Raw genomic sequence first — 16,394 nt, 5'->3', positions numbered from 1 at the left:
GGAAATCTAAATGAAGCGTCTAGAGCATGACACATGATGACTGTTGAGAGGGCGTGAAGTGACAAGCTCGCAACCCATCCCTAAGACTCAAATGAAGTGGACGTAAACCTTTTGTGGGCCTCTCGTGCGGTGCCTCGTATTGCTTTGTTGCTCTCGAGAAAGGCCTGAGTGTGGACGTAAACCCTTCGTGGGCCTATCGTGTCTCACGTTTCGGGCAAGGAGAAATTTGCCTGCCCAGTCTAATCTAAACAAAAAAGAAATAAAAAATCACGCCCTCCCCTCCCCTCCCCGCAGCCGCAGCGAACCTCGGCGATGGCGGCGGCGGCGGACGAGGCGTGGTGCCGGGAGACGGTTCCCCGGGTGATGGAGCTGGTGAGCCCGCGCCTCCCCCAGCGCGACGCCTGCGCCCTGCTCTCAGTCAGCCCCTGGTGCCACCGCGCCCTCGCCGCCAACCCCAAGCTCTGGGAGGTGCGTACCACATCACATCCAGCCGCCCGCCTGCACCCTCCTCCTCGGCCATCTCCTCCTGCCGCGCTTTCTCTTCAGCGCGGTGGGTTTATAGCTAGCCGTCTCCCCTTCGCCGCGCGCTCCCGATTTGGGCGGAAAAATCAGTTTTTTTGATGCTGCTTGACGCATGATTTCTCGATTCAGGATAACTTCTCTAGTCTAAGAATGCACAAATGTCTCTCTCACCAGTACCAAATTAATACTTATCAGGTGCTCGACCTGCACGAGATGAAGAAAGCTGGCGAGCGGCTCATTTCGGCGCTTACACTGGTAATCATCATCATCACAATCCCATCTCCAAGTCGTCCAGACAACATTTTGTTCTATTTCTATGGCCATTCCTTGTGTCTTTACCATCCTTGTTTAGGCAAGGTATCGCCATCTCAAGGTCGTGAACCTTGAATTCGCTCAAGATATTGAGGACCGGCATTTTCTCCATCTGAAAGAAACGGTGAAATTTTCTCTGCTCTGTACCTTTTAGATAATTTCTACTCCTATCTATGACTAGAATCTGCAGCTGGTTTAACATAAGATTATTTACAGGGTGCTATCTTACTGGAAGAGTTGGAACTCCTGAACCTGAATGCATGTCAGAAGATCTCTGATACAGGGATTGGAGCTGCCACCAGTCTTTGTCCTAATCTCCGGGCCCTGTCGATCTATTGGATTGTTGGGTATGTCACTTGCTGGAGGTTTCCTTTACTTTACATAACTTGCACTTCTAATCATTGGACTTTTGGTGCGTCAGATTGACAGACGCAAGCATTGAACACGCTGTGAAGAACTGCAAGCAGATAATCGACTTGAATCTGAGTGGCTGTAAGGTATTGTTACTGTACAATGTTTTGTCAGCTCACAATGTTTCCAGTTTATCAAACAATGAGCCTATCTATGGTTGTGCCAGGCTAAGCAGTTGATTCTAAATTTATGTTGTTATATGTTTTTGCTATATCGTCTGGAAGCATGATGCTGAATCTATACTCAATATATATAGGTGGTGCTCTCTTTATCACATTTTATTGGAATCAACATTAATCTTCTTTTACTTGAATCAGGCGAACATATTTACATTCCTGTTTCATGCTTACTTGTTGTTTGGAACTATAGAATCTACCTTGGAATCTGCAATCTCTAAGAATGTACTAAGAGATTCTAGATTTGTTGGGGGACTCCTATACTTAAGGCATATAAGACCTGGCATTGCCTATGCCGCAAGTGTGGTAGGCAGATACATGCTTGATCCTAGGAGTGGACATATGGATGCAGTATAACCTATTTTGTGGTATCTAAAATGCAGTCCTGGGAAGGGGTTTAAGAAGAATGACCATCTTAATATGGATGGTTATTGCGATGCCGATTGGGTGAGTTGTCTTGATGACAGAAGATCAGCTTTAGGCTATTGTGCATTGGTTGGAGGGAAACATGGTGTCATCGCGAAGCAAACAGCAATTAGTTGTGTCCAAATCAACAACCAAAGCAGAGTATAGAACCTATGTTTTTAAGGCGACGCCTTACCGCCTTAGGGAGGGGGGGCGCTTTGGCGCCTAGGCGACGCCTAGGCGGGCGCTTTGGACTCCTAGGCGCCCAAAGCGGTCGATTTTCCAAAGCGGAGGGGGAGCGCTTCGACGCCTAGGCGTCGCCTAGGCGTCGCCTTAGGGACGCTTTAAAAACATAGTAGAACTATATCACTAGGACTTAGTGAAATATTATGGGTAGAAATCCTCTATCAGAATGAAGGTGCTGGGAAAAGGTCCTTTGAAGGTTTGGTGTAATAATAAATCAGTTATCAGCATAACCAGTAACCCGATCCAACACAACAGAACCAAGTATGTGGAGATAGATCCTTTATTTATTAAGGAGAAGTTATATGATGGTATAATTCAATTAAATCATGTAATATCAGGGAATCAAGTAGGAGATGGTCTAACTAAGGGTTTTGGAGTCAAGGAACATAAGTTAGCTTGTAACAAAAGATGGGAACGATATCTATCTATCACCCATCTTGACTGGGAGTGTTGGGCTGAGCATAACAGAGTGATAATGAAGCATTAGTAGATTGCATCTTACATGTCCAGCTCTACTTTCCCGTGGCTTTTTATCCCACTGATTGCATATATATTACATGTACACAGAATATCTCAGATAGAGGAATACAGCTAGTTGCCGATAATTATCAAGGACTACAGAAGTTGGACATAACCAGGTATGTTTTTTGTTTTTTGTTTTTTTTTTTGAGTAATGGGATTGGCCCCCGATTTTCATTTTCAAAAACTGAAGTAGTTTCAGCAACGATTAGATGCCAGTACCACATTTGTCATTTCACTCTGAACATTCATCTAGTGTTGACTGGGATCTTTAATGTTCTACAACCTTGGCGAGCTTGGGCAGGAAACATAATTTGCACACCTAAATATCCTGTGTGATGTATTTATAGGTGCATTAAGTTGACTGATGATGCATTGCAAAAAGTTCTTGAGAAATGCTCTGCTCTTGAAAGCTTGAACATGTATGCCCTTTCAAGGTAATATTGAAAATATCCAAGATAGAGAATTCTGTGTTGCAGTGAACTTGAGCATCTAACAATCTACTTCACATCATGCAGTTTTACCGACAAGGCTTATACAAAAATTGGATATTTAGCCAACCTGACATTTCTAGACCTATGTGGGGCCCAGGTAACTATTTATTAAATCTACTTTGAATTTTGAACCATCAAACTATTTTGTTCACTAACTCAGGGTTCCCAGAACCTAACTGACGACGGTCTTAGCAGTATATCAAGATGCGGAAGTTTGACATATCTCAATTTATCTTGGTAATGCAAGAGCAAACTTTACTTTTCTCTAAATAAATTAATAATTGAACTTGCTGTGATTTATCTCTGGAATCACTACTCACAGGTGCGTACGTGTTACTGATGTTGGGGTGGTAGCTATCGCACAAGGTTGTCGGTCCCTTGAACTACTAAGGTAATGTGGTAATTTTGTTCTAAAGATAGTGCTTTCGTTGTGGCTTATGCACATCCTGTTTTTTTTTTTAATGTAGTTTATTCGGAATACTTGGAGTAACTGATGCCTGCCTGGAGGCTTTGTCAAAATCTTGCCCAAATAGTCTCACGACTCTGGATGTAAATGGCTGTACTGGTATTAAGGTGAGAACTTGAAACCTATTACTCTAATTTAAAGTAATTTTCTTCAACCAGTCCTCTGCTTTCTAAGTCAAAGCTCTGCTTCTCATACCACTACTAAATTCAAAATAACGTTAATTATCCAATTAGCCTATGGCACAAGCCATGACCATACAAATAAGAGTAAACTTATCTGGCTGTATCCATTCCTGCCAAGCAGCCTACAATTTAGCAAAAGTACTAGAATTTAATTTCTTTCTGCATTTTCTACATCTTGTTTCTAATTAGCTCATATGCCTTATGCTGTCTGAATGACATTAGGCCCATAGGCTTGATGGTTAATCATTTAATCCTAGGGTGACAGCTCCACTTGATAGATTCTGTGCTGGAGCAGGTCAAGCCATGCCAAACACCCCAACTCCATTTTTTGGTGGAGTTAAGCTGAAGGGGCCTCTAGACTGTAGTGCATTTTAGTGAAGCTGCAAAGATGTTGCGCACCTCCAATTATAAGTCCGCCCCTGAAGTTGAAAGTAAATAATCCACTGGATCTCACTGGACATAACGCCCCACACCAACCGAGCATTTCTCCCTGAGACCATTTTTGTGCCTAGCTCGTTCCCCAACCCTTCTCCTCTTCTTTCTCACTGCCCTTGGTATCCTCTGCATCCTCACCGGCAACCGCCTCATCCACCAGATTCATCTGGAGGTGGTGCCTAGAAGATCGTTGCATCGACCTGCAGATCTCCCCGCTGTTGTATTCCTCTCGACAGGCTTGGAGACACTACGCTGACCTGCAGATCTCCTCACCGGCCTTCACCTCCACAAGACGAACTCGGGGTTTGCTGGGAGGTCCACGGTATGAGGTGGCGGTGGATCTAGGAACCAATGGAAGATCCAGCGAGTTCTCATGTTCTTGACTTTTTGTCAATTAATAACTTAGATCTGGTTTTCCTACTGTGAGTCGTCTAGGGAGCGGCTTATCCATCTCATGATTGAGTTGCGAGTTCGTTAAATCCCTGTTCGTCTTCTCCACAAGTAGTATTGCCTTGCAGCGATATCAGTTGATCTGCAGGCAGCTTTTCAATTTGCGTCTGAGCATTCAACGCTTCTAACTGATAATAATTATTCATGGAACGGAGGGACCGATTATAGCTATCTCGGACTACTTCCTTGGTGGTGCCTTGTGCCAAACCGGGGTTCTAACTGAATTAGCTTGTAGAAATTGTAGTTCATCAGAGATGGCTTGCAGCAAATAGCATGTTGAAGCTGTTAATGTGATTTTTTAGGGTGAAGCCCATCTGGGTCGGTTGTGTTGTAGGGTTACTTGGTTAGAAAGATAAATGCTTCGGTTAGTCGCTTCCATTGGCACTGAAATATTATGGTTGCGTACCAAACGGCCATGATTTGAAGCTCTAGATAATCCTGGTGCCAAACACACCCATCTCGTAGAGATTAAACTCCTTTTAAGAGGATGAGTAAGCTGACTGGGGGAAATAAAAATGAATGATGCTCAAAAATAAATAAAGGATAGTTATTGTGCAGACAACCCTATCCTTCGATATTGAGTCCGAGTTATCGTCACTTTTTACTGCATCATTTCTGCAAATGAATTGTTTGATTGACGAGTACCCTTTGTTCGACAGAGGAGGAGCCGGGACGACCTGATCCAACTGTTCCCACGATTGAGTTGCTTCAAGGTGCACAGCTAGAAACAACGGCTTGGGCTTTTGTAGAATTATCATTACCCTGGCTGGCACTCGAAAAAGCATATGCGGAAGTGTCTGGCGCTGGAGAAACAGAGCAGCACGACAGAGTTTTTGCCGCCTGCTGGTTCCTTGATTCTATGCTGATGTGAGAGAGATCGCAGGACCTGTACAATCGATTTTCGTAATATGTGTGGCGTCTCTCGGTTACATTGTTACAAAAATTAAAAACCATGACGCACTTATTTTCTACATGACCAAAGTCATCTTTTCTTTATTCGAGGTTTCGCATTGTCTGGTGATCATTTTAGTTGTGATGAAGGAAACCAATTGACAGACCCGGTAAATGCTTTGTTACTGGCCACTGCTTTTTCTTATGGGATAGAGGCAAAAACAGAGTTTAAAGAGGGCAATTCTCGCTGCATGGGATAGATTGTGAGCCTCGTAGCTTGGGAGTTTGGCTTTCAACTTATGAATGATAAAATCGCAAGCTGCGGCCAAGTCCTTTTGCTTGGAGGGTAGAGACTAGAGAGGGTGGCCAGATTGATGGCGCTTTCATCTGTGTCTGGAACAGGGAAGTTGTTTTTGAAGGCCTCTCTCGTACTCCCTCTGTTTCGAAATAGATGACTCAACTTTGTACTAACTTTAGTACAAAGTTAGGTCATCTATTTTGGAACGGAGGGAGTATATGGTAAAACCTTGTGCCACATATGTGGGAGGGTAAAGAGAGTTTAACCCGGTTTGAACGTGCAAAAGCATCTGCAGCGACCTCGGAGTCAAGTCATGCCATGCCATGCCAGGTCCCTAAAACAAAACATAAAGGGCAGGCAGACCTCTTACAATAAATCTTGCCCAATTGCAACTTGTAGAAAGAAGAATATATTTTCTGAAACTAAAAAATGGTTGCAACTTGTAGTCACCGTCCTAAGGAATTTAGTGACGCGGCTTAGTGTAATTGCTGTTGGTGGTGCGCGTCCGACCCATGCGCCCGGCGTGACGGCAGACGGCAGACGTCTGGGCACCGACGACGCCATTGCCAAAGCAGTTGCCAATCTGCCATCCAGTGCTGCTGCGGCTGACGCATCCGGCAGCCTTTTCCCGCGTCGATGGGTTTGTTGCGTCGCGCACTGATCGCGCCGGACCACCACGTGACGTACCTGCGCTAGCTGTGGCATATATGACGTACCACGCCCGTGTCTGCCTCGCTCAACCACTGGTCTAGTCTAACAGCAACGGCGCCGCCAAGGGAGCAGTTTTGTTGGCTGGACGATCCAACTGGCCCATTGGCTTGGTTGCAGCAGCTGATCGGCCGATGGGGTGGGCGATCGCGCTGCACGGCGGCGCCGGGGACATCCCGCGCACGCTGCCGCCCGAGCGCAGGGAGCCCCGCCTCGCCACGCTCCGCCGATGCCTCGACCTCGCCGCCGCCGCGCTCCGGGCCGGCCGCTCCGCCCTCGACGTCGTCGAGCTCGTCGTACGTTGTGCACATCTATCTAAACCCCGTCCGTCTCCTTCCTTTCTTTCTTTCCCCATCTCTCAGATGTTTGGGCCACACGCATGCGCAGGTGAGGGAGCTGGAGGACTGCCCGCACTTCAACGCCGGCAAGGGCTCGGTGCTCACCAGCGACGGCACGGTGGAGATGGAGGCCTCCGTCATGGACGGCACCGACATGCGCTGCGGCGCCGTCTCGGGCCTCTCCACCGTCGTCAACCCCGTCTCGCTCGCCAGGCTCGTCATGGACAAGACGCCCCACATCTACCTCGCCTTCGACGGCGCCGAGGCCTTCGCCAGGGACCAGGTACATGCTACCTGCTATTTTATTACTTTACTGCATTTCATAATCAAAAAAGTTGTTCACCCAAGAAGAATTTGTGATAGTTCATCTAATTTATCTCGTGTGTGGTTTTCATTTTTCTAGGATTTCAATGATGAAATCCACTGAAATATTTACCTTCTGGCCAAAAGTATTTCAGCAAATTTAAGTAGTGCGCAGGAATTCAAATATTTTTCAGAAGTTCTAAACTATTGGGTTGAATTCCAGCGAGTGTTTCAGCCCTTTGGCCGAAATGCGAATCGAAATGACTGAAATTCATAGAATTTCATGATTTTAGCTGTTGCCGAAATATTTCTGAAACTGAAAGTGAAAACAAACTGTGTGGGTTCTCAGGGTGTGGAGACTAGGGATCAAAGCCACTTCATAACAGAGGAAAATATTGAGAGGCTCAAAAACGCCAAAGAGGCCAACAGGGTGCAGGTATATACTACTGTCACACTGCTTTCTTCATTTTGATATCATATCCTTGCCCACTTGAAACAAACAAAAGGTACCATATCCTCTGTATGTATGTTCAGGCCTCGAGTGACTCACTTTGCAGTTTGCACATGACCTGGGCAAGTTGATCATGTGCTAATCACCACTGTAAATTCTAACTGTCACACACGCGGTAAATTCAGAATGCCCTGCGTACTCTGCCATATTACTTACTACTCTGTATTCGTTCTGGAAAATGAAATCCATATGTTAACAAAATGCAGAACATTCATTCATCACCAAGTGGATAGAGCTGCCAGCTCCTGATTCATTGTTGCCTAGTTCAGAGATCGATAACCAAATCAGAAACGATAAGTTTCACATTTGTTTGAATAAAAGATGATATTAAAACAGAGTTGCAGATCATCTTCTTGTTGTTGTTGTATACTGGTCGTGCTGGCTGGAAACCAGCTCCAAAACACGCTGATCTCCCTAACTGTAGCTCTACTGCAATTTGTATTTCTCCTTCTGATTAATCAATGAAATATGGCCCTAGGGCCATCTTTTTGTCAAAAAAATACTAAAACAGAGTAATCAGGTTTGTTTTTGTTCAGCAAGACCATTAGTTTAGTCTGTTGCTGATTCTCGCAACCCTCCTGCCTGCTTGCTTCTCAGATCGACTACACCCAATACAACTACACCCACCCAATCAGCGCTCCCAACGACGACGACGACAACAGCCGGATCGGCACGGTAGGCTGCGTGGCCGTCGACGCCTTGGGCAGCCTGGCGTCGGCGACGTCCACGGGCGGGCTGGTGAACAAGATGTCCGGCCGGATCGGCGACACCCCGGTCATCGGCGCGGGCACCTACGCCAACGCCCTCTGCGCCGTGTCCACCACGGGCAAGGGCGAGGACATCATCCGGCACACCGTGGCGCGCGACGTGGTGGCGGTGATGGAGCACCGGGGCCTACCCCTGGAGGAGGCCGCCGCGCGCGTCGTGGCCGGCGTGCCCCGGGGCTCCGTCGGGCTCGTGGCCGTGTCGGCCGCCGGGCAGGTGACCATGGCGTACAACACGACCGGGATGTTTCGGGCGTGCGCCACCGAGGACGGCTACTCCGAGGTTGCCATATGGCCTGCATCATCCTGACTGAGCTAGCGTTGGAGAATGAACTGCCTGATTTATGTGTGTCTGTCTTGTTTCTCTAGTGTCTGCTGCAGGTGCAGATCTCTGCTTTGGTAGTTGCCCCTACGAGGCAAAGTACTCCATCGGTTTAATGTTTCGGTTTATGCTGCAAGGATTTGGCTAATTTGGTTTCAAAATTACTGTTGAAATTTGTGTTATCATTAATGGAACCGGAGCTAGGCCCTGTTCTTCTACAAAAACATGAAATTCAGCAAATTTTCCCTGGAAGGGTAGTTTGACAAGTACAAAAGTGTGTCATAGAAGACGGACTTACTCCCTCGATTCCAAAATAAGTGTTGTGGTCTTGGTTCAAATTTGAACTAAAACCACAAAACCAGGAACGGAGGAAATATAAAAAAAGAGCCTCCAACCGACACACAAATCCTCAAATTCTTCCTCTTGTCATATAGTATCGTAATATTGTTCTTGCTTAAACTACTCATCAAGTTAGACCCATGTTAACGGATTTCCCCCCCTAGAGGACCTGATCTATTTTTCTCATCAAGTTAGACACATCATACATAGAGGACGCCACGTGTTAGCACAGATCTTAAAGCACGTCTATCCTCTTTCACCATGCAGCCGTAGCCACAGAGTTCAGCGGCCGGGGACCGGGATCATCGTCGTCGGCACTGCATTTTCTTTCCTTTTTGTTCAGGATAAAGGAGACGAAAACATGAGAGCGACGGGACGGTATATGGGAAGCAGTGCATCTCGACCGGGTCGATTCCGTCGCCCGCAGCTCACATACGAAGCTAGAGTAAGTTTTCCCTGTCAGTTTGTGCTCTACATACACCGATACATACACGCACTAGATTTTTGTGTGTGTCTACCTATCAGTGGACGATCGACTTTGTCTCTTGTCATCCTAGCTAGGCTGCAACGTCCACGGCCAAGTTGAAGACGTAGTCGTACCCCGGCAAGGCAAGGCAGCCCGAGGATGGCTTGGGCGGCTTGCCGCTGGACTACCGCGTTCAGAATCAGACGGTGCGCCGTCCTGGGGGCAGCAAGGCTGACCTCGCCTGGGTGCGCCGTCCTAGATGCGCCGACCGCTTGGCCATTGGCGACGTCGACCTCATGGGCGCTTGTCAGTACGCGGAGGAGAACGACGACGCCACCCTCACCCTGTAACGCGCGCCCGCGTGGCGCCGTTGTGGTGGCCGCCGCCGTGGAGGTGGTGGTGGTGGACACGACACGTGAACATTATGTCGACGACGACTGCGACGGCGGCTCGACTCCCGTCGTCCACGTCTACGGCTCCGTGACCGCGAAAGCCAGAGCGACTTCGGGCGAACGCTGGGTGGAGGAGCACAGCCTGTTCCACAGGGCGAAAGGCCAGCTGGCCCGCGTGCCCAGAGACGCGCCCATACCGCTGCAGACGACGGCGGTGCTCGTCTCCGCGCCGCTGTGCTCGGACTCGGAGCTTCAGGTCTCCGCCGAGCTGCTGGACGCCAGCGCGTCGTGGCAGAGCCCCGACCACGAAATCGCGCGTGGCTCCGTGGTCTTCGCCCCACGCCTGGCCGGGACCGACACCGCGGAGATCGCCGGCGCCGACGGCAAGGTCAGGGTGGACGTCACTTGGTCCACCTAGTAAAGTAGTAGCAGTAAGAGTGATCGAAACATCTCGCACGCTGGATTTTTATGTTTTATTATACTCCCTCCGTCCCATAACTCATAATAATAGTGCGGTTTTTACTAAAATAAAGTCACACGTCGACGTGTGATTTGTCGTACTTATAAGGTGTGTAAGCCGAGTAGAAAATAAAAAACACACGGTAAAAAAATTGAGATTTTTTAGGGGAAAATTGAGATTTCTTTTATAGTACCTTATACTGCCTATTGGAGAGGAGTACAAGCCTCGTCTAACCGTTGATTTCTAGAGTACTCCCTCTGTTTTTATTTACTATGTATATTAGAGTTGACCGAAGTCAAATTTCATAAAGTTTGATCAAGTTTATAGAAAGCAATACAAACATTATCATAACAAATGTACATGATATGAAACTATATTCAACAACGAATCTAATGGTATTGATTTGTTATTGTACTCCCTCCGTTTCAAAATAGATGACTCAACTTTATACTAATTTTAGTACAAAGTTAGTACAAAGTTGGGTCATCTATTTTGAAACAGAGGGATTATATGCTAATTTTTTTGTTTATTAACTTTGTCAAAGTTTGCAAAGTTTGACTTTGACCAAAGCTAATACGTGAACTAAGTAAAAAAAGAGGGAGTATTATGGACTTGTTCAAAGGGTAATTAGGTCAATATTCTAACTTCACTCATAACCATAAAGGACATGATCTCGTTCTTGTATTTAAAAGCAAAATTGCCGCCAAAACTAACTCAGTAGAAGGCTGACAAGATCACTCATTTAAACGCACATCTCGGTGTAATAATCAAAAGATCATAAGTTCCTATTCAGTGAAGCTATCTGTTCCATCTGGATTTAGGAATCAATTAGGGCGTGGGGGATTAGCGATGAGGCCAGCATGATGATGGTGAGGAATCCTTGGCATGTCGGTGAGTTCGTCCAGCGCCTTGCTCTGCTTATGCAGGGCTCCACTTTGTCTCGCCTGCAGCTACAGAGTCGTCCTTTGCCGTTGTGAACATCTCGCCGAGGTATCTGAGCAAAACTTGGGCAATCTAGGGTTGGCTGTCCTCTTCTTGTCGCCCGGTTGTATCCGTCTCAACGATAACAATGTAGGCATAGAGAGTGACGGTGATGCGAATCGCCGATAGTCACTCAGCCTAGAGGTTCATGACAAACATGTGCCTGAGTGAAAAAATGGAGGTGAAGAGGAGAGGAGGAATTACTTCATATGTTTAGGCATCAAGAGATTTCTAAAGTTACTTTACAACTTGTTAGCCAATTTTGATTGTCTTGCAAAGTACAAAAAATCAAGTAAATAATTTGCTTATTCGCTAAGAAAATCGGTGTTTTGTTCACCGGGTTCATCTAATCACTTTCTCGTGCATCCAGGTCAGCACCGCTGTTGTCACCGGGCAGAATGGTCGACTGGCCATGGAGCCCTCTGCGAGCAGGTAACTGAATTTTCTGACCAAGGAGCTTTCTAACCCTGTAAAAAAATCATTCTAACAGTTGCTAATCAGTAAATATGTGTAACTGTTTCAGGTGAGCTTAATTTCTAGGGGTATGAGGTGATTCTGGTCACCTCCGGCGCCGTCGGCGTCCGGAGGCAGAGGCTCATGTACCGAAAGCTCATCAACAACAGGTTGCAGAGAGTTTTTTCTCACAGCAGTTTACTGACGGTCATTTCCTCTGGTTATCGTCACTTCTTGTATGTTGATAATTCTCCTTGCTTGCAGTTTCGCTGATCTACAGAACCCACAGTTCGATCTGGATGGGAAGGCCTACGCTGCCGTCGTCCAGAGTGGCCTCATGGCTATCTACGATACACTGCTTAGACAAGTGGGTTTGCTAACTGTTGTTCTTTCTTTTGTTGTTGTTGTTGAGATATGGTGTTTCTTGCTAATCTCCAATCAAATGCTTGTGAGCGGAAAGGTTCTTGTTTGCTTGTTTCCCTTCCTGTTCAGGTTGTTCGTCGTCTGTGTTGTTAGCCAGCAAGTCTGTGTCATTAGCCAGCAAGGTTAGATGTGCTCTCATTTCCACGCTTGATTGCTTCTTGCAGTATGTTCTTGTTTGCTTATGTTTACCCTGGTGATTTGCTTTCTGTTTGTTGATTGGGCAAACATGTGTGTCCCCTGTTTTCGGCAGTACATGTTCAGGTTAGTGCTTTGGGCGAAATGTGTGCAGCAAGTAGTAGTTGTAGCTGCTCATTATGAATATTGTGCCTACAGCCATGGTTGACACACGTATTAAGTGGCAGTTACTCCGTACACATAGAGGGACGGTTTGGTGGGGAGAGGTTTATGAAGGCCTACTGGAATTAATTATTTCATAATACTTACACCTTCTAAATTATATATTAGCAGGGGTGTGCTTATTTGTCCCTCTTCAGATAGTTCTTGGGGAGATGGCATATTAATATCTGTAATTTAGGCTACAAAATGCATTTTATTCGTATGTCTGCTACATTTCAGTTGATTGTCTTTCCGTCAATCAATTGACAAGTTCTTGCTTCTTTTAATGTTATTTCTCTTCAATCAATTTATGAATCCTTAGTTCATTTAGTGTTTTCTCTTTACACAGAAGATCCTACTTTCAGAACTGATGTGCTATTCTCACATGCAATTAACTTGATCTGGTTAGAAAGAACCAATGGTTGGTGCTTGTTAATTGCATTAATAGTAGTTGTTGTGTTATGTGGTGATTATATGTGACACACATAAAGTATGGTATAAATGTGCTTTTATTGTTCAACAAGCAGGTATTTCTGCCATTTTTTGTTGTCTTTCATCTTGGGATAGCTACGTATCTGTTGCATATGTTTTAGGCATCTTGGGATAGCTACAAATCTGTTGCATACACTTTTTAAAATTAGGCGGAGAAACTTTTACCAATTGGTGGCAGGTCCCTTTTTGGTTTGCTACATTATTTTGCTGTTTATTAGGCAACGCACTAATTTCCCTTTGCTTACTAATGCCATGATTCCTTTTATGTTTATGGTAAAAACAGTTGGGTAATTCTTCTGTTGCTTCACGGATTTTCCTGCACGTTGTGTCTGTATTACTGTCACTGAAGATATACCTCAACTGAAGATCTAGCTCGCGACGATGATGTACCTAAGGTTAGTGTTATTATTACATACGGGGAGAGGTTTATGAAAGCCTACTGAAACTGATTATTTGGTTACACTCACCACTTCCTTTGGACATAAGTTGTTGTCTGAACGTACTGAACATTGTGTTATGCAGTGTTGGTCTATACTTTAATGCACCTGTGTTCACGCGTGGCCAGCTCTATGTAGCAGTGTCGCGTGTGACCTCAAAAAAGGCTTTGAAAATCCTGATTGAAAATGAAGATGGTACTACTGATTCTCAGACCAGGAACATTGTGTTTCCTGAGATCTTCCAATCCATTTCTTAGAATCCATGCTGGTGGTGTCTTTTACAATATGTACATTATTCTATTTACCCTGTTAGCTATGGCTGGCCAGTCTGTTCTAGCTGTTTCATGAGGTCAGCCAATATGTGTGGTGCCAACTGCCATTTATTTCCTAGCTCATGTCAATAGTCTTTTGGTTCATACAGCTTAGGGCCTCATATATGAATGCTCTTTCTGGGTTCTTCAATTTCTCTTTCCCCTATCTTTTGCCGACTACACTGATTATATGTCTGTTCTACACCGATGCTCTTTTTTTATGCTGGCCCTATGTCACGGGTGTTAATATCTACTATATGTTTACTGCTTGTTGTGCAAAATCTTTTGGTTATTGTAAATCATTCCCTTATAAAGTTTGGTTTTAGTCTATTGCATTTTGTTGGTTCCTATATTGCCAATGTCTACAACAATATGCTTTCTTGGTGGCCTTTTTTGCTTCACGATTTTTTGGGTATGCCACTTTTATAATGAGTGGGTGCGTCTCTTCTTTGTTTTATCATTCTATATTTTTCCCCTAACCTTTTTGGTATTGCTTTCTCCCTGCAGATGGCAAGCACCATTTTGTTGGTTCCTGTCTTGCCAATGTCTACAGCAATATGTGCGTCCTCTGTCTCATCTGTGTCACTACTGTGGGGCGACTCATAATGGGCCTATCAAGCATACTGACCTTGTGATGATAGATAAAGAGGTTGATTTCTGTGTCATTCAGATAAATATAAATTTATCCCAATGAACTGAAAAGTGAGTGCTTTTTTGGTTGTTTCTGTTGTTGGTCCAGAAGATTCCTGGTGCTTCTTGGTGTTTTTACTACATGTGCAGTAGTATACTATGCTAACCCACATAAATGACTGAAGTCCTGCGCTAATCCTTCTTGGCACTTCTAACTAAATGCTTTAGTCCTGCGCTTCATAGAAGCAGTTTTACCTAAATGTAATGAACTAATTAAGCACCTTCTTTTATTGTTGGCTAATACTTTGGTTTTATCGCATGCTACATTCTATATGATGATACACTACACTCTAATAAGTCCAGGCACTATAAACCCTATGTCAGCTATGTATGAATTTGGAATCTATATTGCAGAAGTATTTGCAAATGTTGTATATGATGCTATCTCAGCTTCCCAATGAACGATGTATGCCTTCACCTTCAGGCACAAGGCAAAGCGCGTCCGCCTATGAGGACATCATCGTAAACCATCAGTGTCACCTATATGCCTTGTGTACTAGACTTATGTTTATAATGCCCTTATGCTATCTCCACATTGGTTTATCTTTCCTTATGGATTACTAATATCACTTTCTCACTCACTACTAACATCGCTTCTAATTGGCTTCTTGTGCCAGTGGCGCAACCGGGTCATCTAGTTTCTGAAAAAAACAAGAATAGGGGGAGTACTATGCAACGATACGAATCATTGTCGGTGTTCAAGTACTGTACTATATACTCCATCCGTCTGAAAAAGTTTGTCCCAAACTTGTTCCTCAAATGGATATATCTAGCACTAACATGATGCTAAATACATCCATTTGAGGGACAAACTTTTCCGGACAGAGAGAGTAGCAACAATAGATCGGAACTCACTAGCAAACAGTAAAGCAATCTGGAGTAGCCAGCAAGCCACGTCTTCATGATTTTACCTCTTTTTCAGCCAACAGGAACTACAAAAGAACAAATATGTAAGGCCAGATGCCAAATCTTCCAAGTGTAAGTTCAGAACTTCAAAAGGTCAAATTTATGACGCAGCCATAAGTATCATAAAAATACTCAGTCATCAATAACAATCAAACCACACGCTTTGTTGATTCAGTAACAACACTTATCAGAGTTGGCGATGGAAATTAAACTCCGACAAGAGTTAAAAGGACCAATGGTAGACTTCCTTCCACTACTAGGGAAAACCTTATACACAAAACTTTAGGAGTAGTGTGAGTCAAAAAAGCACGTTGGTGCTAATTAGCAGTAGCGCGCCCGAGGAAACCGCGCTGCAGATAAAGATCTAGCAGTAGCGCGTCTTGCTGTACACACGTTACTATTAAAATTCCCACGGCTTAGCCTATAGGCTACACATAGTAGTAGCGATCTATGGCAAACCGCGCTACCGCTACGTTGTTTGTAGCAGCGCGTTTTAATATAAACTCGCAGCTGCTAAAGGTTATAAAATTAAATGGAAATAAAATGGAAAGGTAATTGAAAATGAAAGAAATAGAATAAGGTGAAAGGAAACAAATAAAATGTGAAGAAAACTAAATGAAAAAGGGAAAAAAAGAGAAAGGAGTAGCAGTAGCGTGTATCAGAGAACGCGCTGTAGCTAAGATAGCAGCAACGCTTTTCCTTGAACGCGCTACTGCTACTTCTGACTTAACCACGGGGTTCGTCCTTCCCCACGCAGCCACTTCCCCCAAATCCAACTCTCTCCACTCTCGCCGCCGCCGTCGCCCGTCGGCCGCCGCGCGCTCTCCGCACCCTCTACGCCGCCCCGACCCCGACCTCGACACCGGCCGCCATCCGCCGCGCGCCCGAGCCCCGACCCCGACCTCGACGCCGCCCTGCCCCTCCCTCGTCGCAGGCACCCGAGGTGAGCACGCCC

General features: G+C 45.3%; 1 protein-coding gene and 1 pseudogene across 3 annotated transcripts; both read left to right on the top strand.

Annotated features, from left to right (window-relative positions):
* The first annotated feature begins 225 nt into the window (after positions 1-225).
* Positions 226-8,935, top strand: LOC123068572 (uncharacterized; annotated as a pseudogene). The gene is made up of 17 exons (XR_006431842.1): positions 226-468; positions 718-777; positions 875-958; positions 1,051-1,181; positions 1,256-1,331; positions 2,640-2,710; positions 2,942-3,028; positions 3,110-3,182; positions 3,246-3,322; positions 3,408-3,476; positions 3,553-3,658; positions 4,575-4,590; positions 5,226-5,363; positions 6,584-6,811; positions 6,903-7,136; positions 7,506-7,592; positions 8,265-8,935. The product of XR_006431842.1 is annotated as an uncharacterized protein (transcript).
* Positions 8,936-9,519: 584 nt separating this feature from the next.
* Positions 9,520-14,769, top strand: LOC123068571 (uncharacterized). 2 transcript variants are annotated; one of them, XM_044491174.1, is made up of 6 exons: positions 9,520-10,338; positions 11,762-11,823; positions 11,915-12,014; positions 12,109-12,389; positions 13,379-13,490; positions 14,351-14,769. In XM_044491174.1, exons 1-3 carry the CDS (start codon positions 9,718-9,720, stop codon positions 11,916-11,918), a joined length of 687 nt encoding a protein of 228 aa, XP_044347109.1. In that variant the 5' UTR covers positions 9,520-9,717; the 3' UTR covers positions 11,919-12,014; positions 12,109-12,389; positions 13,379-13,490; positions 14,351-14,769. The 2 variants fall into 2 exon arrangements, 1 of the variants encoding a protein (XP_044347109.1); XR_006431841.1 differs by having other exon boundaries at positions 10,047-10,381.
* Positions 14,770-16,394: the final 1,625 nt, after the last annotated feature.

This window comes from Triticum aestivum, chromosome 3B, assembly GCF_018294505.1.
Source record: "Triticum aestivum cultivar Chinese Spring chromosome 3B, IWGSC CS RefSeq v2.1, whole genome shotgun sequence".
Classification (NCBI taxonomy): domain Eukaryota; kingdom Viridiplantae; phylum Streptophyta; class Magnoliopsida; order Poales; family Poaceae; genus Triticum; species Triticum aestivum.
Note: the sequence above shows the minus strand (reverse complement) of the source record. Positions and strands in the feature narration are given on the sequence as shown.